The 25,813-nt window shown below is 34.8% G+C and overlaps 1 protein-coding gene across 1 annotated transcript in view; it reads right to left on the reverse strand.

The window, feature by feature from the left end:
• The window catches only part of LOC145324846 (glutamate receptor ionotropic, kainate 2), a 46,860-nt gene that overhangs the window by 4,795 nt on the left and 16,252 nt on the right, over positions 1-25,813 (reverse strand). The window contains exons 16-32 of the mRNA XM_080167537.1: positions 25,563-25,632; positions 24,902-24,987; positions 23,589-23,631; positions 22,481-22,552; positions 21,153-21,254; positions 19,573-19,656; positions 8,309-8,409; positions 7,921-8,018; positions 6,699-6,793; positions 5,632-5,690; positions 5,232-5,308; positions 4,581-4,641; positions 3,887-3,992; positions 3,193-3,290; positions 1,948-2,017; positions 1,627-1,695; positions 431-526 (exon numbers count right to left, since the gene is read on the reverse strand). Coding sequence (XP_080023663.1) covers positions 431-526; positions 1,627-1,695; positions 1,948-2,017; positions 3,193-3,290; positions 3,887-3,992; positions 4,581-4,641; positions 5,232-5,308; positions 5,632-5,690; positions 6,699-6,793; positions 7,921-8,018; positions 8,309-8,409; positions 19,573-19,656; positions 21,153-21,254; positions 22,481-22,552; positions 23,589-23,631; positions 24,902-24,987; positions 25,563-25,632 — 1,387 coding nt within the window. The remainder of the gene's footprint in view (positions 1-430; positions 527-1,626; positions 1,696-1,947; positions 2,018-3,192; positions 3,291-3,886; positions 3,993-4,580; positions 4,642-5,231; positions 5,309-5,631; positions 5,691-6,698; positions 6,794-7,920; positions 8,019-8,308; positions 8,410-19,572; positions 19,657-21,152; positions 21,255-22,480; positions 22,553-23,588; positions 23,632-24,901; positions 24,988-25,562; positions 25,633-25,813) is intronic.

The raw sequence follows: 25,813 nt of genomic DNA on the forward strand, positions 1-25,813 counted from the left end.
GTTCTTCAAACGTTACAACCAATAAATGTAATCTACTGAAGGGAAAATTTTGTGTATCATTAAAACAAATGCGCAATTTATATGTTTAATTATTCTAATTATTTTTAAATTAATTGGCTAAAAAAATACTAGTTGAAGAAAATAAAAGTATCATTTTCTAATTTCTAAAAATGGAGACAGAGTAAGGTGCCACCAAAAAAATGACTCATATAATAAAATTGACCAATGAGAGGCCAGTACACACTCTAATTGACCAATGGTAAAATTTATACTGGCCTCTAATTGATCAATTTTATTGTACGACGTCATTTTTTTGGAGGCACTCTACCCTGTCTCCTAGAAATGTTATATATTTAATATAACAAGGATGACAAAATCCATAATGGATTGTTATTTTAGCTTAGGATTATAATAAAATGGAAAAACTTACCACAATAGCCAAAGCAAGACCACAAAGAAGAACCACAAAAACTCCGCCAATATTTTGGACACTCAAAGGATGGGCTTTGGAATCTTTACTTTTATCCTAAAATAACAAATTATTTCATTAAAATATTTAGGTTTTAAATAGGATCATGGAAAAAATTAAGTTGCGGGTTTTGTCGTATTTTTACCGTAGCTTTTCTCCTATTTTTAGTCTTTGTGGGGGGCTCTAGCCCTGCGGGGCAATCATTAACATTTACTTAACCTAACCTAACCTAAAATAACCATTCAAAAGCTACTGTGAAAATACGATGAAACCCGAAACTTCGTTTTCTTTCCATAATCCTTAAAGTTTATAAAATAAAATTTTTTTTTACGAGTTTTTAAAACAATTATGATTTAAAATAATTATCAAATTAAAGTTAGTTATATTACTGGGAGGGAGGGGACATTGGACTGTATGTTACACTAGTCCAAAAAGTTTTATAATAACGTTTTCTTATTCGTTGGCTTAACAACTTTGGAAACTTATTGAATTTTGATCGGTTGTTTCATTAAATACGTTTCAGCCACTAATTGTGATCAACAGAAGGGAAAATTTTGTATTTCATTAATGGGGATGTACATCAATTTATCGGTCATTGTCCTATCCCTTTAGATCCCTGGTTGCAATACCTGTCTGGTACAAACATCTCCAGTATTCTTCCACCATTTGTTATACAACATTTGGATTTATAATACCTGTCTGGTACAAACATCTCCAGTATTCTTCCACCATTTGTTATACAACATTTGGATTTATAATACCTGTCTGGTACAAACATCTCCAGTATTCTTCCACCATTTGTTATACAACATTTGGATTTATAATACCTGTCTGGTACAAACATCTCCAGTATTCTTCCACCATTTGTTATACAACATTTGGATTTATAATACCTGTCTGGTACAAACATCTCCAGTATTCTTCCACCATTTGTTATACAACATTTGGATTTATAATACCTGTCTGGTACAAACATCTCCAGTATTCTTCCACCATTTGTTATACAACATTTGGATTTATAATACCTGTCTGGTACAAACATCTCCAGTATTCTTCCACCATTTGTTATACAACATTTGGATTTATAATACCTGTCTGGTACAAACATCTCCAGTATTCTTCCACCATTTGTTATACAACATTTGGATTTATAATACCTGTCTGGTACAAACATCTCCAGTATTCTTCCACCATTTGTTATACAACATTTGGATTGTTCCTTTCTCCTAAAATTTATAAATAGTTATCAACATTTTTCCACGGATGGTAAAATTAAAATTATAAGATTAGTACCAAAATACATTTGAAGGGGGAGAGGGGCGCAATTTCCTCGGAATTTGGCTTCCCCCCTACTCTCCCTGAAAATAGCTTAAAACCACCATATATATATTCTCTGAGAAACGTAAACATTCAGAAAGGACAGACAGACAGACTATGCTATACTTTTTTATTATAGACAGGATAACATGTTTGTATACCTGTAGCTCTAAAATGGCCAGAGACAATGGATCCCTCCATTTGGAACCTTTTGGTGTTGCTATTCCATATCTGAAAAATATAATTATGTTTATTTATCGCATCGTATTATAGACAGCTTCTGCAGATATCAAAACTAAATACTAGAAATTAAAAACAGTTTTGTTAGTCCACAAAGGACGAACGCCCGGGCTAAAAAAATTGTAACTATTTTATGATATTCATTTTAATATTCGTGGAAATTTTCTATAGGTAATACTAATACATGATTTTTCAATATGACTACTGGCAATTATTTCAAAATCATAGCCCAATAAATAACCCAGAGTTAAATGGGTACGCACATCAATATAACGACCATTGTCTTATCCCTTAAGATCACTGAAATCTGAAAAGATATTGTTGGTGCTGCAAGAAAATCAGGGATCTAAAGGGATAAGACAATGGCCGAAAAATTGATGTACATACCCAATGATGATACACAAAATCATCCCTTCTGTTAATTAAAGGGGGGGGGGGGGGTTAATGCAACCATCTCGTAATCAGTGAGCAAATGGCACTTAGAATTCGAATTTCCATCTGAAATTTTGCATGAGTAATCCTTGGTAGGTCTATTTTCCCTAAATCGAAGAAAAAGTTGGAAAAGTAACGGCTAACGGCTGGCAGCTCAGCCGTTTTGCCATTTTTTGGATATCTATATTGCAAATTAGTCACGAAACCTATCTCCACATAATACTGTATTCCACTCCAAAACGCTATCAAACAGTTCTACACGTTAGCTGTTGGTACTAGAAGTTTTAAAAATGGTTATTGCTATCATTTAACATGAATCAAACCAAAAATATGTTTTAAAAAGTTGATTCTTACGTAATTGATGATGGATTTACCCTGAAAATAGGCAAAAAAAACGGCTAAACGGCTGAGCCGCCAGCCGTTACTTTTCCAACTTTTTGTTCGATTTAGGGAAAATAGACCTACCAAGGATTACTCATGCAAAAGTTCAGAGCGAAATTCGAATTCTAAGTGTCATTTGCTCACTGATTACGAGATGGTTGCATTAACTCCCCCCCTTAGTTGTTGAAACGTTTAAACACTCAACTTAATGAATCAACCAATCAAAATTCACAAAAAGTCCCCAAACTTGTTAAGCAAACGAATACGAAAACGTTGTTATAAAACTTTGGGAACTAGTGTAATAAACAGCCCATTGTCCCCTCTCTCTCTGAGGAAGATATAGAACTACTAACCCTTTGCTGTCTAGAAGTCCACCAATCTGTGTGAGGTTACAATCCCTTTGAACAACATAATCCAGCATCGTTGATTCCATCAGGAAGGCATAGTTTCCCTACAAATTAAAATCATTTTCAATCTAATATAGTTTTAAACACGGAGTTCGGCAGCCGCGTTTTAAGCTGTGCAACTTCGACAGCGGCTGGGGGTGGCTGAGGCTAAGTGTGGCTTAAAGAAGAATATGCCTCAAACTCGAGAAAAAAATCAAAAACCCGCAAAAAAATAAAAAAAAAAAATTACTTACTTGTGTATTCCTAGTCTTTACCGAATTCCCCATATAAAAGAAAAATACTCTAATAATTAGATTTTTCCTCTTTAAAAACGGCTTCACCCGTCCTAATAAAGTCCAATGATAAGCTTGTCTAAAAATTGTGCATTAAAAATCAAGAAAAATGAATAACTTTGTCGACAATTTAGCTTGCAAATATAGACCTCATTTATTGTTCAGTTCGTTTATCCAGTAGGAGGGGAGGGGATGGAATGGGTTAAAGGTTGGGGATGGGAGTAATTATTATTTTAGCAAGCTGAGAGTATAACTTTATCTGAGTAATAAAAATCTGGTGCAATATCCAAGTAATAATATATCCATTTCAAGAAATTTCAATTTAGAATAGGAAATTTTTGATATTTTGACAAAATATAAATTGTTACCCTTTTAACTCTAGCGACCCCTTCATCATAATTCTTGACAAAAACAGATGGTTTCTTAGTTTCCATATAGCTCCACATCTTTTGATAAGTTTTTATCTTCGAATCTCTGTTTAACAAAACATATCAAAACTATTTTTCACCTTACTGTTCATTTTGTTTTAATATCATAATATTCGGTCAGCAGAATTTGAGTTTCCGATTGTGTACATAGTTTTCTCATCCTACCTCAATATTTACAACCAGCTAAAAATTTTCAAGCTTCCAAAAAATAAACAAAATTTGAAAAATTAAAATTTTGAATGTATAATGTATAAATCGTTTATACATTATATTGCTTTTCCCTTTGACCGGAGTTGCTGAAAATACATAAGTTTTGCAATATTTGGGTTATCTACTGTACAACTTCGGAAACTGGGGGAAAAAAAGGCAATCAATTTTCAAATGATCTAATATTCATAATAATGTCATTATTAAATTTACTCATCTCCCCCCCCAAAAGTTATGAAGAAAAAAGTGACCCTCCTATTTTAGGTGGTTATAGTTTTCCAGTATCAATGATTAACGTTGGCAATAATTTTGACGAGAATACCAAGCAAATTATAATTTAAACAGCAAGTATTTGTTTGTTTTTATTTTTCATAGCTTATACTTTATAATAAAAATCTATTTTATTTATATGTTTTAGATATGTTTCCTAAAGAAAGTCATTGTGGAACCACCACTTAGAGTGCCGTAGGATATATCCTTTTGTCGTGCTACAAAATAAACAAAATATTGGTAACATTGTAGAACCACCACTTAGAGTGCCGTAGGATATATCCTTCTGTCGTGCTACAATATATATAAAATATTAGCAACATTGTAGAGCCACTACTTAGAGTGTCACAGGATATTATTATTGTCGTTCTACAAGATGAATTCAATAATAATACCATTGATTGCATGGACTAATTTTCAGGGTTCGGAAGCCGCGCCTCAGCCGCGCATAAGCCTCAGTTTTAAACCTGCTTGTGAGCAGAAAAAGAAATTTTTGAAAGGAGGATTGTCTACTAAAGAGACAGTTTTATACATCCAGCTAAATTTTATAGTGATAAAATGACGATTTCACTGAGGCTTACACGCGGCTTACGCGCGGCTTCCGATCTCTGCTAATTTTGCATTGAAATGAGTTGGGTTTGTTTAAAGGACAATACCTTTCCTTTTACTCACCCAGTATGGCTTCATAAGGTTGGTTTTAAAGTAATAATGTAAGGCACAGCTTTGTCAAGATTCAAACCTATCCCCTCCCGGCAGTATATATCCTATGTAAGGGGAAGAAAAGATATTGTGTATAAACTGAATTTACCTAGATCTTCAGCGTTTTCTATAGGAGTTATCATCTTGTCCACAGTTAGAAAGGCAGCAAGATTTGCAGTATAGGAACTATAAACAAATATCTGTGATAATCTTAATTTATAGAGATAGAAAGGCAAGTAAATAATATATAAAGATAGACTTGGTTTATTAGTACAAATAGACTAGCTTCTTCGCCCCTATAGCCATTTAGAGGTACTTGAGGTGATTGGAGGTTTAATTCGACCCCCCATATTTTATTTTAGTTTTAAAAATAAAAAGTAATTTTTTGGGAGGTCATATTTTCTATGAGCGACTTATCTTGAGAAAGAGGTGGTACACTCCCCCAAAATAGTTACAAACCTTCCCTCTTTTTATTGAAGAACCTTTGTCATAAATAGTCATTTATTTACCTTATGATAATAAGAGTAAAGAACCACCAAATCGCCCCAACAATTCTAGTCGAAGCGGCCTGGAAAAATAATAAAATAGTCATCATTGTAAATACTCTAGCCATCGTTAATAAAAGCACAAAAAATGGAACAAAACCAGGTCCAGCTCTTTAACTATTACAATAAGGACCTTTAAACAAAGGTAATGCAATTAAAGAGCTGGTTGTCCATTCAATTTATGATAATGATACCTTAAAGAATATAAGTTTTATGAATTATTACTGAAATAAAATTTCCATAAAAATCAAATAAAAAAGAAGCAAAAAAGTATGAAAAAATCAACAAATAGAAAAGTACATCATGAAAATTGAGGCTACTTCTTATGAAAAAAGTTTATATCAGTATGATAGAAAATGTTAAAGTTTTGATGGATAAAAAAGAGGTCATATTGGCGTAGTTGGTATTTTTATAAAAGGAATTTTAGAGATATTTTGTATCTTTATTAAAAAAAATTCGAGCGAAAGTACCTTGTTGAGTTTTGGCAACTTCTACCCCCCCCCCCCCCTCCCCCATTATTTTTTCAATAAATAGAAAATGAGCGTGGCCACTTTTTTCAGGTATCGTCCCTTTCGTGGCAACGCCCCTTAAGGGGCGTTTCTTCGCATTTTCACAGTAGCTTTTCTCCTATTTCTAGCCCCTGGGGGGGGGGGGGGGGCTCTAACCCCGCTAAGCCACTTGCCTAACCTTTCGGGGCAATCACCTAAACCAATTTAACCTAACCTAACCTAACCTAAATAGCCTATCAAAAGCCATTTTGAAAATACGACGAATCGCCCCTTAAGGGGCATTGCCACGAAAAGGACTATATCCGTTTTTTCTTTTGTTTATAACTTTCGGTTAGGTTATCTTGCATAAGGGGTATTCCCGCAGGGTTTGGCTCAACCAGCACCCCAATTTTCCTACGGCTTTTCCACCAGAAAAAAGACCCCAAAATGTATCATGTAGTTAACCCAACCATAACAAAACCTAAAGTATTAGAGTCATACCAACTAGTCTATAAATGACCTAACCAAAAATGAAATGATTACCTTGGGATTGAGACCAGAGCCCTGCCTGAGAAAAGTACCAGTGATAAACCAGAAACTGTTATTGATGCTAAACTGGTTTTCCATCACATCATTATCTAAAAAGTATTTCATTATAGTCATCTTGCAGGAAGGAAGGGGAAAGTTGGCTTTTATCACACTAGTCCCCAAGGTCTTATAATAAAGTTTTCTTATTCGTTGGATTTAAAAACATTGGGGACTTTTTTGAATTTTGATTTGTTGGTTCATTAAGTTGAATGTCTAAACGTTTAATCCACTAATTGTAAACTACAGAAGGGGTAATTTGGTGAATCATCAATGTGGATGTACATCAATTAATTACCTCTTGTCTTATCCGTTTATATCCCTGGTTACCTTGCCTTTTTATTTCCATGCACTTTTTTACTGTCTTTAAAAAATTCTTTCTACTTTGCCTTCTGTAGATATTAAATAATCTAATCATTCTAACAAGTTGTCTATCTCACATTTTTAACAGTTATTACATCTGTTAATTTATTCATCTTTTTATCTATGAATCCACCTAATTATTATTCCATTAACAAGGAGAAAAAATATTATCATAATCAAGACAGTCCATCTATCTGTTAATTTATCTATCCATATTTTTATCTATCTATCCTCCTACATCACAAGTATGTGGATTATTCCATTCATAATCATAGAGACAATCTATCTATCCATATATAACTATGTATCTATCTACCTACAAAAAGGATGTGGGTTATTCCATTCATAATCATAGAGACAATCTATCTATCCATATATAACTATGTATCTATCTACCTACAAAAAGGATGTGGGTTATTCCATTCATAATCATAGAGACAATCTATCTATCCATATAAAGCTATGTATCTACCTACCTACAACACAAGGATTTGGGTTATTCCATTCAAAATCATAGAGACAATCTATCTATCCATATATAACTATGTATCTATCTACCTACAAAAAGGATGTGGGTTATTCCATTCATAATCATAGAGACAATCTATCTATCCATATAAAGCTATGTATCTACCTACCTACAACACAAGGATTTGGGTTATTCCATTCAAAATCATAGAGACAATCTATCTATCCATATATAGCTATGTATCTATCTTCCTACAAAACAATGATGTGGGTTATTCTATTCATAAACATAGAGACAATTTATCTATCTCCCAATTTCATGCATGTATCTATCTATCTATCCTCCTACCTACAACGCAAGGATGTGGGTTATTCCATTCGTAGGGTGAAAATCTTGCCATAACGAACAGAGTAAAGGAAACAAGGACGTATGCAGCCAAAACATATCTGAAACATTAATAGTTTTGATGAAAACATATTGAAAAAAACAATGAAGACAACATTCATAAGAAGTACTTAAATATAAAAGTAAGAAAAACGGAATGAAAAGTGAGCAAAAATTGACTGGGGAACCAGTTAGAATATATATACACATGTACTGGTTGCACATTTTTATAGGGTATATTGACAAAAAAAGATTACTATCTTGAAAAATTAGTCGAGAAAACCAAGTTTTCCCCTAAATGTACTTATTTATGTAGCAGTGTTACCCAACATAAAAATCTAGATGTACTTACAGCCAGATCTCAATCGCCAGAGGATTCATAAAGCTGAACAGTCTGGTTGGCTTCCCACTTGGAATCTTGAACAGGATGGAGATACCCAGGTTCATAAAGGGCTGAAATTAAACAAGGATGACAAAAAAGCGAAGCTCTAAATCAGAAAATCAGAAGGAAGGACAAACGAACAGTTTGTACAGAATGTACATCTAGAGCAGCAAAATGGAATTTCACCTTAATCTTCTGAATTTTCTAGATCATCATTGGCAGAAGAGTCCCCATTGTCAAGAGGATCCTCCAGATGATTATTTCCACCAAAGATCAAGAAGATTTAGTTATGAAATTATTATTTAAACTTGTTTAGCTTGAGTAAGGCTTTATGTAAATAGGATGCCAATCTTAATGATTCTATGTAACTGTAAATGTAAAAGTCTAAATGATTCTTTTCTTGATTTTGCTTTTGCTGCATTTAATTCCCTTAAATTAACTTAAATTAGCAGTCATAGGCAGGAAAGATAATCTATGAATAGACCTTATTAATTGTTAATTTTATTTCCAGATATCCTAAGTGTTTTATTTAAAATGAATGTATGAAACAATCTGAAAGAAACCAAAGATTTAAAAAGGTAGAATTTTGACTCTTTTTTACAATTTGCTCAGTAGCCAAGAGAGGTGGGGCTGAGGCATTGTTGATGTTGATCCTGATCTTGTCTTGTTAAGGACTGTTGCTGCTGATGGTGATGGTGACAGAGATGATCTGGTAGAGTTCAGAGAGGAGGATCAAGCAACACTAGAGTTGGTCAACTGTGGATAAATGTCTGGCACTCAAATCCCCAACACCCTACCAAACAAGGGTTGAGCTTGAGTTGGGAAGCTTGCAGGTGTGTAAAGTTTAATTTAATGCTATCTGATGTTTAAAGCAATCAAATTCATGCAAGCAAAGTTGATCTCCTTAAAATTGAATCTGGCACTGAATAGTTTAAATTGTCTGATGATTATGTATCCATTCAATCCTAATCTGATGATCTTTAGGAGTGGCTTGGAGTGGAGCCAGCCCAGTAGAGAGGGAACCCTGCAAGAAGTGGCCTACAAGCAAAACTGCCACTTGAAAAAGGTACATACATTTAAGAGTCAAATTTAAAGAGCCTTGAAACTAGCAATTTCATAAATATCAGCAATTGAGTCCTGTAAGTCATCTTTAATAGTGTTGAACAAAAGAATCTTAAGTCAAGTCTTTAAAATAACTGATGATTCATTATCATCATCTTCCAGCTCCTCAAGTATATCTTTTTTAGAGCTGCAGCTGCTGACAATCACAAGCTGACAAGGAGCACCAATTGACAAAGGAGCACCCATTGACAAAGAAGTACTAGAGGATGAGATAAGAGTTGATTGCTGATGATCTGATCAAGATGATGATATAGTTGATGATGATACCAAAGATGATGATATAGTTGATGATGATACCAAAGATGATGATGAAAGTAATGATGAAGAAGCTATGAGTGATGAAGTTATTGATGTTGACAGCCAAGAAATGTTGAAGTAAAAGATGCTTGAGAAAGACTATGTAAGTTTAATTATTATTGTAAACCAATTTATTTTAATTTCTTTCTTCAATAATTCAAATTCAATCAATTTCTTTTACAAAAGCAGATAAAGTTTGACCTTCTGTCACTAAAAAATATTCAATTCAAAATCATTCCAAAAGTTTTATTTTTATCAATTTTAAACATTTTAAATTTTAAATCAAATGCATATATTTATTGTAAAGGATATCTGGATTAGTTTAATGGTCTATTCTTTTTAGGTTTACCGCACCATTGATGTAAGAAACTATTGAATAAGAATAAGAAACTGTGTGTAAATAAAGTTCAAATATTTGCAGAAGTCAACACAGAATGGCTAGAAACAAACTTTAAAATTCTACCTGTGGGCAGTCAAGCTGAAATACTATGCAGGTCAGAACAGTAAACATAGTAAATCTAGTGGACCAGTTACTATAAGCCAATGTCTGAATCTGATGCTTCTGAATCACATGGATTTAGCCTATCATCAACTGAAACAGCAATCAACATATCACTGGAATTATCAAGAAGGATTGAAGCTCTTGAAACAGAACCAGAATCATCTGTTGGAAGTGCCTCAGGATTAGATGATTATGATATAGATCTTACTGGTACTGAGTATATTGTTGAAGATCCTCCTGTTAATTATGGTAATAAAACAAGTGTTCCTCTACAAATAGCTTTTGTCTCTGATACTGATGGTACTGAGGAAGATGAAGCTAATGCTACCATTAGGGATCTTGAAAGGTATATTAGTGCTCCTACAACTCCAGTACCCTCAACCAACAACTCAGCTCTTTCTCTACAAAACACAGATACAGTTGTTGTAAAGAAAACAGTCTCCAAAACTATGGCAAAAACAATTAAGAAGCATCTCACCCAACTGCTTGATGCCTCTATGGTCTGGGAAGATGACTTTGAGGATGTTGATCCTACTAAGATTACAGCAGCTGCTAGAAGTGGCTTGGTTGAAATTGCAAGAGACCAAGCAACTAAGACCAGAGAAGTTATCACTTTCTTCAATGAGAATCCTTCTGATCAGTTCCTTGAAAACAAATTAGAGGAAGCTAACCTGCTGAGGAAGAAGTTCTCTACTTTTATCAAAGCAGCTAATGAAGCAGAGCATGCCACACCTTCCTCTTCCTTAAACACTTCTTCAAACTCCATATCTGATGAGATTTCTGGTGAAAGAGCCTTGGCTTTGGAAGCCCCAGTCTTGAAATTGGTTGATAATGTCCTTGCAGAGTTGAAAGCTGTGAAGGAGACATCTGTCAAGACAATGGCTAACTATAAGTCTATGGAGGCTAGTTATGAGGCAGCTGAAATGGAAGCCAGGGAAGTAAAGAATCAGATTGATGACATTGTTAAACATGCTATTGCTGCTGGTAAGAGAGAAGCTGTTCATAGATTAGATCTGAAGTCTGTTGAAGTTCAGAATGCTAAACAGGATGCTAAAACTGCTCTCAAGGCTGCAGCCAAGAAGCTTGGAATCACACCAGGAAGCACTAAGAGTAAGGCAGATATCAAGTTCAAGGTTCCTGTATTCTCTGGCAACTATAAGGAAGGAAATGACTACTTCACATTCTCTACTCAGCTGAATGATTACTTTGATTGTCAAGGAGATTTTAGTGATCATGAGAAGTACCTGAAGCTAACAACTGAGTGCTTGCACAAAACTCCAAAGGAAGCCTGTGCTGGATTGACAACATATTTGGAATGTATGGAGTTGCTGGAGTCAATTTATGGTCAGCCAAAGATTCTCTTTAGTCAGAAGGCTGCTGAAATTGAAGAGTTTGGTAGGTGTCCTACAGGTTATATTGAGAGGAGAAATTGGGCTATTAATGTGCAACACAAATTGTCTAGTCTGCACCAGATGGCTACCAGGCATGAGATTACTGATGTTTATGGATCTACTGATATTCTGTCTATTGTGCAACAGAATATGCTTCCTCATGATGTGCTAGAGTTGAAGAAGAGAGTTAAAAGTAAAAGGAGAGCTTATGGTGGATTGATGCCTGGCAGAGAAGAACTGATGATGTTACAGATTGAATACTTACAAACTATGGTTGATGAAGCTACCTTTGAGCTTGAATATGATATCTCTATCTGTGGGAAGACAATTACTGATCTTGGCAAGAAGAGCCTTAAATCAACCAGGAGTGGCAAGTCATATGCAGCTAAAGTCAATGATAATACTGGTGATAGTGATGATCATAATCCTACTCAAGCAAGTCAATCTGTTGGTACTGTTGTTGCAACCCCTTCTCAACCTGTTACAAGTACTCCAATCAACAGTCCAACTGCTGCCAAAGAGAAGAAAAGTAGTAATAAGTCTAAGAATGCTGCTCATCAAGTGAATCAAGCCAAGGATCCTAAAGTTGTCCCCTGTTCTTGGTGCAACAAGAAACACACTCACTTGTCATACTGTAAAAGATTTCTGAAGAACAAGTCCTATGAGAGGTTTAAGCAAGCATGTGCTACTGGGAGCTGCATAAGATGCCTGAGAATGGATGCTGGATTTACATATGATAAGAGAGAGGAATGGTTCAAGCAGCATAAGCCATATTGTCTTGATAAGTATGTTTGTGATCAAGAGATATGTAGAGACAAGGAGCCATGGAGACAGAATCATATTTTATTGTGCAAGTTTCATCATGAGGAGAATGAGAAAAGGAAAGAGGAATATATTGCTACTTTAGACACCAAGTATATGCCTGCTAATGCTGAGATCCACTTCAGCAGTTTCCCCATCTTCTTCAATGACAATAAGATTGATTCTGATGATGTACCTGAAAATCCTGCTGTAGTTAAGGATGTTGATAGTCCTCCAATTTATATGATGCAATATGTACCTGGACCCAAGAATGAAAAGTTGCTCTGCTTTTATGACAGTGGTTGTATGGGAGCTGTGTTGTCTGAAAGAGCCTTTTCAATACTTGATTCTTCATTGACAAGACCAGGACCAACAGTATTGGAGGTAGCAGGAGGTGGAACTGTCAGGATTCCATATGGTGACTATACTGTTCATTTACCACTTGTTGCCAAGGATGATCCTAATAAGGTTGCTGAAATGACTATGCTGAGGATGGACCAAGTCAGCTCTGAATTTCCTGTTTGGAGACTCTGTGAAGCCTGGGATGAATTGAATGAATCCTACAACAATGATAACCCTGATGGTAAACCACTACCTACTGTTGAGGATGAGATAGGTGGAGCCACAGTTGATCTGATGATTGGGATCAGATATCTCAAGTATTTTCCTGTGTATGAGTTTTCCTTAAGTTGTGGATTATCCATCTTTACAGCCAGATTTAAAGGAGTTAATGGCAAGCAAGGAGTCCTTGGAGGATCACATAGCTCATGGAGGAATGCAAGGAATGCTGCTCAAATGATGGGTCCAAAGATGTTCTTAACCATGGAAATGAGAACATACAACTTTGTCAACTCTACTCTTTATGGTCCTACTTTTCCTGTAATGGAGTGTTCTGAGGAGTTCACCAAACCACTAATTTGTCAAGTGTGTGAGTGTGAGGAGGATTATGAAGATTACAAGGTAAGAGTGACCATTGCAGCCAACTCCCCTAAAAGAGAGATCAAGGAATTCCAGCTACTAGAAGAATATGGAGGTGAGGATAATTACAGATGTCAGAAATGCAGAAATTGCCAAGACTGCAAGAATGCTGAGACTCTTGAGGAAGCTAGTCTTAAGGAGGAGCATGAGGATTTGCTAATTCATGACAGTGTTACCTATGTACCTACCAAGAAGAAGTGTACTGCTAAGTTGCCATTTATCCTTGATCCTAGCAAGTATTTGGCTGATAATAAGTATATTGCTGTAAAGATCCTTGAGTCACAATTGAGAATTGCCAGTAAAAGCCCTGAGATGATTCCTGATATTTTACATTCCCATGAGAAGCTAAGATCAAGAGGATTTGTAAAGAAGATTTCAGAGCTGCCTCCAGAAATCCAGAAGTTAGCAAGAGGGGATGGATATTTTATACCTTGGAGATGTGTATTCTCATCATCATTGAGTACACCATGCAGAATGGTCTTTGATGCATCATCAAGAACAAGCACTGGTTATAGTCTTAATTGTATTCTTGCCAAAGGATCCAATATGCTTGCAACACTTGTAAATCTTCTGATACAGTTTAGAGTTGGTGCTTCTGCTTTTACAGCAGATGTTCAGATGGCTTACAATGCAGTTGAATTGGAGCCAGAGTTCCTGAAATATCAAAAGTATCTCTGGTGTGAAGATCTTGACCCTAAGAACCCAGCTGAGGAAATGGTTGTTTGTACACTTATCTATGGAGTAAGACCCAGTGGAAATCAGACTATGGTTGGTTTCAAGAAAACTGCTGATTTTGCTGCTACTATCCCTGAGCTTGAATATACTGGTGGACCTGCTGTGCTTAAGAAGAAGTTGTATATGGATGATGCTATGTCTTCTCATTTAACTGATCAAGCCAGAGATCTTGCTGCACAAGGATTGATTGATTCTCTTGCCCTTAGTCAGATGGGTGTTAAAGCTATAACCAAGAATGGGGAAGATCCTTCTGATATAGTATCTGCTGATGGAGAATCTGTTGGAGTGTGTGGATATGTTTGGAACCCCAAAGAAGACACTATTGGACTAGACATAAAACCTCTCTTTTTTGGTAAAAAGAAAAGGGGGAAAATGCCTGAACTTGTCACAGGTGATGTTAAGGAAGCTCTTGCCAAAACATTTACAAGAAGAACTCTTTCTGGTAGAGTTGCTTCAGTTTATGATCCTCTGGGTATTGTTGTTCCAGTGACTGCTGACTTGAAGGTTGATCTTAGCCAGATGTGCAAGCTGTCTGAAGGATGGGATGATTCCTTGCCAAATGAACATCTTGACAAGTGGGTGCAGAATCTTGCTAGTATTCAGCTGCTTGGAAATATTAGAATCCCTAGGACAATCTTCCCAAAAGAAGGTCTTGACATTGATAACATTGAGCTTCTGATTGCTACTGATGCCAGCCAAGTTGTTGCAGTTGCTGCTGTTTATGTTAGACTCCTCTGTCCCAATGGAGAATTTGCTTGCCAGTTGATAGCAGCAAAGTCCAAGCTGACATCAAAGTTGACAGTGCCTAGGGCAGAGATGAAGGCTTGTACAATGGGAGCAGTTCTTGGTGATGTTGTCAAGAAGCAGTTTAATGGTTTAATCAAGAGATGTCTGTATGTGACAGATTCTACTGTGGCCCTCTCATGGATTCACCAAGACAGCAGGCCATTGCAAGTTGGAGTAAGGAATTGTGCTATCCAGATAAGGAGGTATTCTGATGTTAATGAGTGGAGACATATTGAATCTGCACTTAATCCTGCTGATATTGGTACAAGGCCTTGCAAAGTTTCTGATGTAATGGAAGGATCAATTTGGCAGGTTGGACATGAGTGGATGAAGCAGCCCCAGCAACAGATGCCTGTCAAGACTGTTCAAGAGATGACCTTGTCCAAGGAGGAGAAGATGATTGTTGCCAAAGAAATCAGAAGCTCTGATATTCAAGGGATCATTCTGACAAACTTGGTCGCTAAGGTTTCTGAAAGGTATGAGTTCTCCAGATATATAATTGATCCTTGCTCCACCACTTGGCCAAAAGTTCTGAGGAAGTTGGCAATATTGGCTAGATTGACCAAGATTTGGAGAAAGAAAGCTAAGAGTCTTGAAGTAGTAGCAGAGAAGGTTGTTGTAGTTGTTGATAATGAAGATGAAGAACATGCTAAAAGGTATCTGTTCCAAGTTACAACTAAGGAAGTGCAACATTTTAATAATCCTTCCAAGTTGGTTGATGGTAAACTTGTTGATGGTGTTCTTAGACATGATGGAAGAATCCTTGAAGGGGATGAGCCTGACAATGTTGCCAATGTGATGGTGGATCTGAAGCCCTTCACCTTCTTCAACCCTATCTTGGACAGATACAGCCCTGTAAGTTATAGCATTATGACATATTGTCATGTTACAGTCACTCATCATGGTGGAATCAAGAGTACTTTGAGAGCTTCCAGAGATATAGCATTCATTCTTCTTGCTGACAGTTTGGCTGCTGAGATCAAGAAATCCTGTAAGTTTTGTCAGAAATACAAAGCCAGACTTCTAGAGGCAGAGATGGCCAAAGTTCACCCATCAAGATATACTATTGCTCCTGCTTTCTACTCAAGTCAAGCTGATCTTTTTGGACCCTTTGAAGCTCACTGCAAACATGGCAGGAGATCAACAATCAAGGTGTATGGTGTTGTCTTCAAGTGTTCTACAACTAATGCTTGTGCTGCATTTGTTATGCAAGCATATGACACTGAGAATTTTGTTGATGTGTTTCTCAGATTTGGCTCCAGATATGGTTATCCCAATCATGTGTATATTGACCAAGGATCACAGATTGTTGCTGCTTGCAAGAAGATGGAGTTGTCTGTTGTTGACCTCACCAAGACCATCAACACTAAAACTAAGACAAAGCTTAGTTTTGAAACTTGTCCTGCTGGTTCCCATAATTTCATTGGTGGTGCTGAGAGAGCTGTAGGAAGGATTAAAGAGTTGTTTAATGCTGTGTTCAAGGGATTGAAGTTGGATGTTCTTCACTATGAGACTGCCTTCTGTTGGATTACCAATGAACTCAATTCTTTGCCTATGTGTATGGGGAACAGGTACACAAATTTGGATGAGATGGATTTGATCACCCCTGCCAGGTTGTTGCTAGGAAGAAACAACAGGTGTGCCCCAGCTGGTTCTATCACAATGGCATCAGGAGCCCAAATGCTTAAGCATATGGAGTTAGTTGAGCAGAGTTGGTGGAAAGTTTGGGCAAGTCAGAGAATTGCTGATTATATTCCCAAATCAAGACAATGGCATGGTGATGGTATCCCAATAGTGAAGGTTGGTGATGTTGTTATTTTCCTGAGAGATACTGGTGTTCAGCTTGGTGGATTATCATGGAGAGTTGGTATTGTTGCAAATTTGGAAGAATCTCATGATGGTATTGCCAGGTCAGTGAGTATCAAGTACAGAAACAAGATTGGAGGGAAGTATTACTACACCAAGAGATCTGTAAGAGAGATTGCTGTGTTGGAATCTGAGGATGAGTTGGATTTGCCAGGCCAATTGAGTGAAGCCCTTGCCAGAGCCAACATCAACCTGACCATCAATACTGTAAGTACAGCATGAACTCTCTATCTTTCTTCTTCTATGAACTTTAAATGTCCTTTCTTATTAGTGAATTGGCATACATTTTGAACTGTGTAAAACATCTATGCCACAGTCAGCCTTTATGGCACTCCTAGTTTTAGTGATTTTATCTGATGAATTTATTATAAGTCTGTTGGAACACTTAGTCTGTAAGAAAAACTTTGAATCTGATGAATTGATATGTGAAACAAAGGACATTTAAATATTTGTTTATTTCCATGTTTTCCTCTATCTCTATTATAGTTGGCACAAATTGTGTCATTTTATGAACATTTTATGAAACCTTTAAAGATTTTAAACAAACTAATCAAAGCTCAAATAACCAAATCATATCAAAGTGGAGCTGGAGTTCAGTCAAGATTCAAGTACTGGAGTGTTGAAATTCCATTGTGGCTAACTTTCTGTGGTGGGACTGTACAGAATGTACATCTAGAGCAGCAAAATGGAATTTCACCTTAATCTTCTGAATTTTCTAGATCATCATTGGCAGAAGAGTCCCCATTGTCAAGAGGATCCTCCAGATGATTATTTCCACCAAAGATCAAGAAGATTTAGTTATGAAATTATTATTTAAACTTGTTTAGCTTGAGTAAGGCTTTATGTAAATAGGATGCCAATCTTAATGATTCTATGTAACTGTAAATGTAAAAGTCTAAATGATTCTTTTCTTGATTTTGCTTTTGCTGCATTTAATTCCCTTAAATTAACTTAAATTAGCAGTCATAGGCAGGAAAGATAATCTATGAATAGACCTTATTAATTGTTAATTTTATTTCCAGATATCCTAAGTGTTTTATTTAAAATGAATGTATGAAACAATCTGAAAGAAACCAAAGATTTAAAAAGGTAGAATTTTGACTCTTTTTTACAATTTGCTCAGTAGCCAAGAGAGGTGGGGCTGAGGCATTGTTGATGTTGATCCTGATCTTGTCTTGTTAAGGACTGTTGCTGCTGATGGTGATGGTGACAGAGATGATCTGGTAGAGTTCAGAGAGGAGGATCAAGCAACACTAGAGTTGGTCAACTGTGGATAAATGTCTGGCACTCAAATCCCCAACACCCTACCAAACAAGGGTTGAGCTTGAGTTGGGAAGCTTGCAGGTGTGTAAAGTTTAATTTAATGCTATCTGATGTTTAAAGCAATCAAATTCATGCAAGCAAAGTTGATCTCCTTAAAATTGAATCTGGCACTGAATAGTTTAAATTGTCTGATGATTATGTATCCATTCAATCCTAATCTGATGATCTTTAGGAGTGGCTTGGAGTGGAGCCAGCCCAGTAGAGAGGGAACCCTGCAAGAAGTGGCCTACAAGCAAAACTGCCACTTGAAAAAGGTACATACATTTAAGAGTCAAATTTAAAGAGCCTTGAAACTAGCAATTTCATAAATATCAGCAATTGAGTCCTGTAAGTCATCTTTAATAGTGTTGAACAAAAGAATCTTAAGTCAAGTCTTTAAAATAACTGATGATTCATTATCATCATCTTCCAGCTCCTCAAGTATATCTTTTTTAGAGCTGCAGCTGCTGACAATCACAAGCTGACAAGGAGCACCAATTGACAAAGGAGCACCCATTGACAAAGAAGTACTAGAGGATGAGATAAGAGTTGATTGCTGATGATCTGATCAAGATGATGATATAGTTGATGATGATACCAAAGATGATGATATAGTTGATGATGATACCAAAGATGATGATGAAAGTAATGATGAAGAAGCTATGAGTGATGAAGTTATTGATGTTGACAGCCAAGAAATGTTGAAGTAAAAGATGCTTGAGAAAGACTATGTAAGTTTAATTATTATTGTAAACCAATTTATTTTAATTTCTTTCTTCAATAATTCAAATTCAATCAATTTCTTTTACAAAAGCAGATAAAGTTTGACCTTCTGTCACTAAAAAATATTCAATTCAAAATCATTCCAAAAGTTTTATTTTTATCAATTTTAAACATTTTAAATTTTAAATCAAATGCATATATTTATTGTAAAGGATATCTGGATTAGTTTAATGGTCTATTCTTTTTAGGTTTACCGCACCATTGATGTAAGAAACTATTGAATAAGAATAAGAAACTGTGTGTAAATAAAGTTCAAATATTTGCAGAAGTCAACACAGAATGGCTAGAAACAAACTTTAAAATTCTACCTGTGGGCAGTCAAGCTGAAATACTATGCAGGTCAGAACACAGTTGCTCTTGTAGAGTGTCAGAGCTCAATAAGCAGAACCTTAATATGCATGGCTTAACAAAATTGTACATGTAGCAAAATTGCGTAAATACAGGATACAGTAAAGGACATACTTTCATTTTTAGGATTTGATTTTAGAGATGCCTTCTTTATGATATTGTACATTGTTTTTCTAAGAATCATTTTTGAAATAAACTATTAATAAGTGCGGGGTAGCTTATTTTCTATGTTAAACCCTTGCGGGGACTCTATACAATAACTTTTCAGTATGACTCAGAACCGGTTTAAATCGGATATTAATGGGTTTCGCACAAATATTTACCTTAGTAAAATCAATAACACTTTCTCTAGCAAAATTGATTGTCATTGCGCCAACAGATATATCTGCGTTACCTTCCATCAATTCCTTAACAAAAACAGAGGTGGATTGCTAATCGCCTAGTGGGGCAAAATTGTTTTCGTGAAAAATCCTCCAAAATCACATAAAAAATCTACAAAAATTAAATAAAATCTTATGTTAATAACCCTTCTATGATTTTGTTAAAGAAGGTGTATCAACTATTTTTTTTATAGCTAGCCGGTTCTTTTAGTAAGTAGTAGATGTAAAATTTTTCATAGAATTCAGATATGCAATCGGTTTTTTTGTAGACCTCTTATTTTTTAAGTAATTTAAGTTTAAAAAAAAAAAAATTAAGTCGATTTTAAGGTACTAAAATGCAACAAAAAAAAGAAAGAAAATGGTCATTATGAACAAAAATAGTAAGATCTTTAATTTGACACCTTACTTTTTCAATTCTGTCAGGTAATTATTGAAAAAATCGATTTTTTTAAACCCACGAGAATAAAAACTTTGAACTTAATTTTATTATTTCACAAATAAAAAAATATGGGTTCATATATACCATTAGAATCAGAAAAATATTACGAATCCATTGTAAGCAAAATTGAAAAAAAAAGTTTACAATATAGTATATAAACTACAATAAAAGGAATTATATGAAAATATCATATTATGTTGTACAGGCAACGTCTTAATTCTTCAATTGAGTATAAAAATGGGAAGGGGGTAAAGAGGGGGTAAAAAAGGGAAGACAATAGTGTTGTCTGAACAAAAAAAATAATTGGCCATTTCTGTAATTTTTTAATTTTTTAATTTTTTTCAATTTTGCTTACAATGGATTCGTAATATTTTTCTGATTCTAATGGTATATATGAACCCATGTTTTTTATGTCTGTTTGAGAAAATATTTAGGTCTAAAGTTTTTATTATACCGAGGTTAAAAAAATAGATTTTTTCAATAATTACTCAACAGAATTTTAAAAGTAAGGTGTCAAATTAAAGATCTTACTATTTTTGTTCTTACTGACCATTTTCTTCTTTTATTTTGTTGCGTTTTAGTACCTTAAAACCGACTTAATTATTTTTTTTAAAAACTTAAATTACTTAAAAAATAAGAGGTCTACAAAAAAACCGATTGCATATTTGAATTCTATGAAAAATTTTACATCTACTACTTACTAAAAGAACCGGCTAGCTATAAAAAAAAAAGTTGATACAACTTCTTTTTGTAGATTTTTAATGTGATTTTGGTGGATTTTTAATGAAAACAATTTTGCCCCACTAAGCAATTAGTGGGACAATTTTTTTTAAGAATCCACCTCAGAACTTTCATAATATAATTAGTGCTAGTGGCCAGGGAGGGAAATTAGGCAGTTTTTTCCACTAGTCCCCAAAGTTTTTTTTACTCGTTGGCTTAAATTGATTAATGATTTTTATTTCAATATTCGCAGAAAATTATCTGTAATACGATGCTACATATGATTTTTAAGTATGGCTTAGAATCGAATCTAATCTAGCGGATGTTATCGGTTTCGAAGAAAAACTGTAAAAATGTAACTTACCCTAACAAGGCCATTCCATTTGCCAGTGGTAAGGTTTAGAGCTCCATAATTATTATCTGGCACCAGCTCAATGTAGTATTTAAATCCAACTTGCGCAGCAATCTAAAATTCATTTTAATTTTTAAAAATTAATCATTATTAAAAATTTACGTCCTAAATAAATGAATAATTTGTTTAATATATTAGTCAAGAAGTTACGAGTGCAGAACTTCCCATATTTAATTTTTCAGCCCCCCGCCCCAAAAAAGCTTGAACGTCCTAGATCTTTGTCTTTTCTTATATAAAATAGCTTATTATAATTTTCTTGAGTATGTCAACTACCCCCTCACCCCCCCCCCCCAATCCTTAATGATAAATGCACTCAATTGACCAATTTTAAACAAAAATTCTACCATTTTCATTAATATTTATGAAATGACAGTACAATGTATGTATACTGAATATGTACTTTTTTTTGCAAAATGTTTCTATTTCATCATTGCAAAACTGGAAGGAAAATGTATAAATAATGGGAGCATGTTGATGGGTATAGTGTCATGAAAATGGGACTTCGTAGATGCAAAAACTTTACTTAATGCACCAAGTTATATGTATACTTCAAATTAAACTATACCCACTACCTCAAATCTGTTCTAATAGATCTACACAGAAACCCTTAAATCTGTAGATCTATCTATGTACCTGTTCTAATAGATCGACAGAGAACCCCTCAAATCTGTAGATCTATCTATGTACCTGTTCTAAAAGATCTACACAGAACCCCTCAAATCTATAAATCTATCTATGTACCTGTTCTAATAAATCTACACAGAACCCCGCAAATCTATAAATCTATCTATGTACCTGTTCTAATAGATCAACACAGAACCCCTCAAATCTATAAATCTATTTATGTTCCTGTTCTAATAGATCTACACAGAAACCCTCAAATCTGTAGATCTATCTATGAACCTGTTCTAATAGATCGACACAGAACCCCTCAAATCTGTAGATCAATCTATGTTCCTGTTCTAATAGATCTACACAGAAACCCTCACTCTGTAGATATATCTATGTACCTGTTCTAATAGATCGACAGAGAACCCCTCAAATCTGTAAATCTATCTATGTACCTGTTCTAATAGATCTACACAGAACCCCTCAAATCTGTAGATCTATCTACGTACTTGTTCTAATAGATCTACACAGAACCCCTCAAATCTGTAGCTATATCTATGTACCTGTTCTAATAGATCTACACAGAACCCCTCAAATCTATATATCTATCTATGTAACTGTTCAAATAGATCTACACAGAACCCCTCAAATCTGTAGATCTATCTACGTACCTGTTCTAATAGATCTACACAGAACCCCTCAAATCTGTAGTTCCCATAGAAAACTTCACCATCGGCACTCGGCTTAAAACAATTAGAATAAATTAGTAAAGAGGAATAAGTTTAAAATACTGCATTAAATGTAAAAATAGGTTTAATCCCAGTTTGGTTGGCCCTAAGGGGGCGACTCTATGGGCCAACAAAACATGGATTAATCGCCTCTGATAATATTTTTTTGAGCATAATGTCTGTAAACCTATACCATATCATAGCCTGTTTAGGACTGATTTTAATAGATTGGAAATTATTAAAATTTGGAGCCATAATTGAATAAAAATTTGTTTTCTTCTAATTTTATTTTGTTCATTAATTTAATTAAATAAAAATGATAATTACATGAAACTAGAGGTAAGTCCAAAAGGGGCAGTAAAATAGCTGAAAACTATCCTAAGACTTAAATCTGAAATTTTTAAAATGAAAAAGATTAACACCATCATGGTACTTATGTGAAGCTTTCTTAAAATAGAGAGCCAAAATAATTTAGTAATTATTGAGATCTTAAGCTTCAGACAAAAAAAACCTTACTACTTTATATAATAGGATAAGCAAAATTTAGGAAATAATGTTTTAAAAGTATGCATTTTATTAATTAGTTGTATATGTACTTTCTTTATATAGTATACAGATAAAAAGATTAAAAGTTTTAGAATAGAAGTACAGGGATAAAGTGAAATATTATTTCTTTAACTTCATATTAATAAAAAAAAGCCCTAAACCATCCCAAGACTTAAAATAAGTCGCTTAAGAAAAGCGTTTCTAAAAAGGAGAACTCAATATTGGTTCAGTGGTTTTCAAAACCTTAAACAAAAAAACATCACTACATGAAACGGGTTAACTTTTATTTATTTTTTAAAAGACGGGTCAGTAAATAAACTCCATCCCTGTAAACTAAAAAGAAATGGAAAAGAGCAGATACTAAAAGGGAGGGTGGGGACACTATTAAAGTACAAATATATTGGGACATAAGACTGTAAATTTAAGTGGTATTAAAAGCTTTACAAAATTTTATTAATTAAATCGCCCATTGTCTGATCCCTTTTACATAATATTAAAATTTTACCTTTCTAAACATAACAAACGGTTCTTCTATTCGCGATAGTACTCTGAAATTATATTAAAACATTGATTAATAATGAAATAATAGTTATTTCTCGCATCGTATTATAAACGGCTTTCCGCGGATATAGAATGTACAATTAAAACTGGTTTTAATCTTATGATTGTACATTTTTATATTCGTAGAAAGCTGGATATAATACGATGCTAGACATAGTTTTTTCGGTTCCATTGGAATTCAGCCCACACGGGATTCAACCCACGGAATTCAGCCCAGCGGGATTCAACCCAACGGTATTCAGCCCACACGGGATTCAACCCACGGTATTCAGCCCACACGGGATTCAACCCACGGTATTCAGTCCATACGGGACTCAACCCACGGAATTCAGTCCATACGGGACTCAACCCACGGAATTCAGTCCACACGGGATTCAACCCATTATATGTGTAAAATTACCAGTTTGAAAAAAAATATTTTTTTTTTAAATTTGAGAACAAAATTTTTAGAAATTTTTTAAAAAAGTTTTGAAAAAAGTTTATGTAAATTTTTTTTTGTAGAAATTATTTTATAAAATATGATTTTTTTTTAAATTTTTAGATATATAATGGGTTGAATCCCGTGTGGACTGAATTCCATGGGTTGAGTCCCGTATGGACTGAATTCCGTGGGTTGAGTCACGTATGGACTGAATTCCGTGGGTTGAGTCCCGTATGGACTGAATTCCGTGGGTTGAGTCCCATGTGGGCTGAATTCCGTGTGGGCTGAATCCCGTGGGTTGAATCCCGTGTGGGCTGAATACCGTTGGGTTGAATCCAGCTGGGCTGAATTCCGTGGGTTGAATCCCGTGTGGACTGAATTCCAATGGAACCAGTTTTTTCGTATGGATGAGAACCGGTTCCTATCCACCCGATTCGAATGAATACGTGAAAAAGATTTAAAACATAAGGCTTTATGCAAATAATCAAGTGGTTTGTATCGCTAAGCATTAGACAACCAGCCCTTTGATTGAATAACCCTTTTCATAAAGTCGTAACTGTGCATTGGTTTAGTTCAAACATTACTGTTTATAGTAAAATTATGAACAGATCTATAAAAAGATGTATATACAGATAACTACCTGCCCCCTTTTTCCAAGGACCTTTTTCGTCTTCTAGCAAATTGTTCTGCTACTTGGCTGTGTTAAAATTCTTGGAACTATTAGTTGATTTTTAAAGACCCAATTGATAGTCGGCACAAGGTCCTTGAGATGGGGACATACAATTATTTAACCCATTCCCCCTCTAGTATTTTACTCTAATATTACAATTGTTTACCTTAATGTTATATTTGGAGGTCGTCCCTCGCTGAAAGCATATTTATCCGTTATATTTAATCTTCCTTGAGGGGTCCATTCACCAACCTAAAATATAATAATCTTGTGTATATGTGCCATTATATATGTTCACTACAGGAGGGGAGCCGTCGTCCATTACCCCCCCCCCCCCCACACAAATAATTATTATAAACCTTTCCAGGGCCAATGAGAAGCTACCATGTAAAGGAGAACATTTTTTTGGTACATACAAACATCCTTTTATGTAAGGATTACTCACCAAGGCAATGCAACAAGGATGATAATATCCATTAAACAATCATTAAACAAATATTTGATTCTTGTTCGACCGACCATAAGTACAGAAACAGGTATATCCAACCAGCTTATACTAACAATGAAATTAATTCTGAAAAAAAATCACGAAACCTATACGTGTTTTTCAGCTGTCTTTGGGGGGGTAAAACATCGTAAAATTGACGACCTCTCCATTTGCCCCCCAAATATTACTCCTGATTTCGATTGTTGGTTATACCTATTCCTGATATGCAACAAGAGAATGAAAACTAAAATAATACATTCAGTTGTTGGTCAATAAATTTAGAAAAACTTCGCTTTTTATAAAATGCTTATATTAAAGTGTACATTTCAACAAATTTTACCTTTACTAGCTTTTCTTTTTTTAGTTTGATAAGATCCAGCTTGAAATCTTGTCTTTTCCCTTCTTTAAACCTAAAATACGTTTTTATGGACATTTATTTAAGCTTGTACAAAAAGTTTTTTAAATATATTTTTAAAACCATTATTGTGTTGTACAAATCTTTAGTGTCCAACTTTCTACCAATCTTTTTAATCTACTGAAGGGGTAATTTTGTATATTGAATTGGGGAGATATATAGATTACATTATCGTT

Source organism: Acartia tonsa, chromosome 7, assembly GCF_053477335.1.
Source record: "Acartia tonsa isolate MP-2025a chromosome 7, ASM5347733v1, whole genome shotgun sequence".
NCBI lineage: Eukaryota > Metazoa > Arthropoda > Copepoda > Calanoida > Acartiidae > Acartia > Acartia tonsa.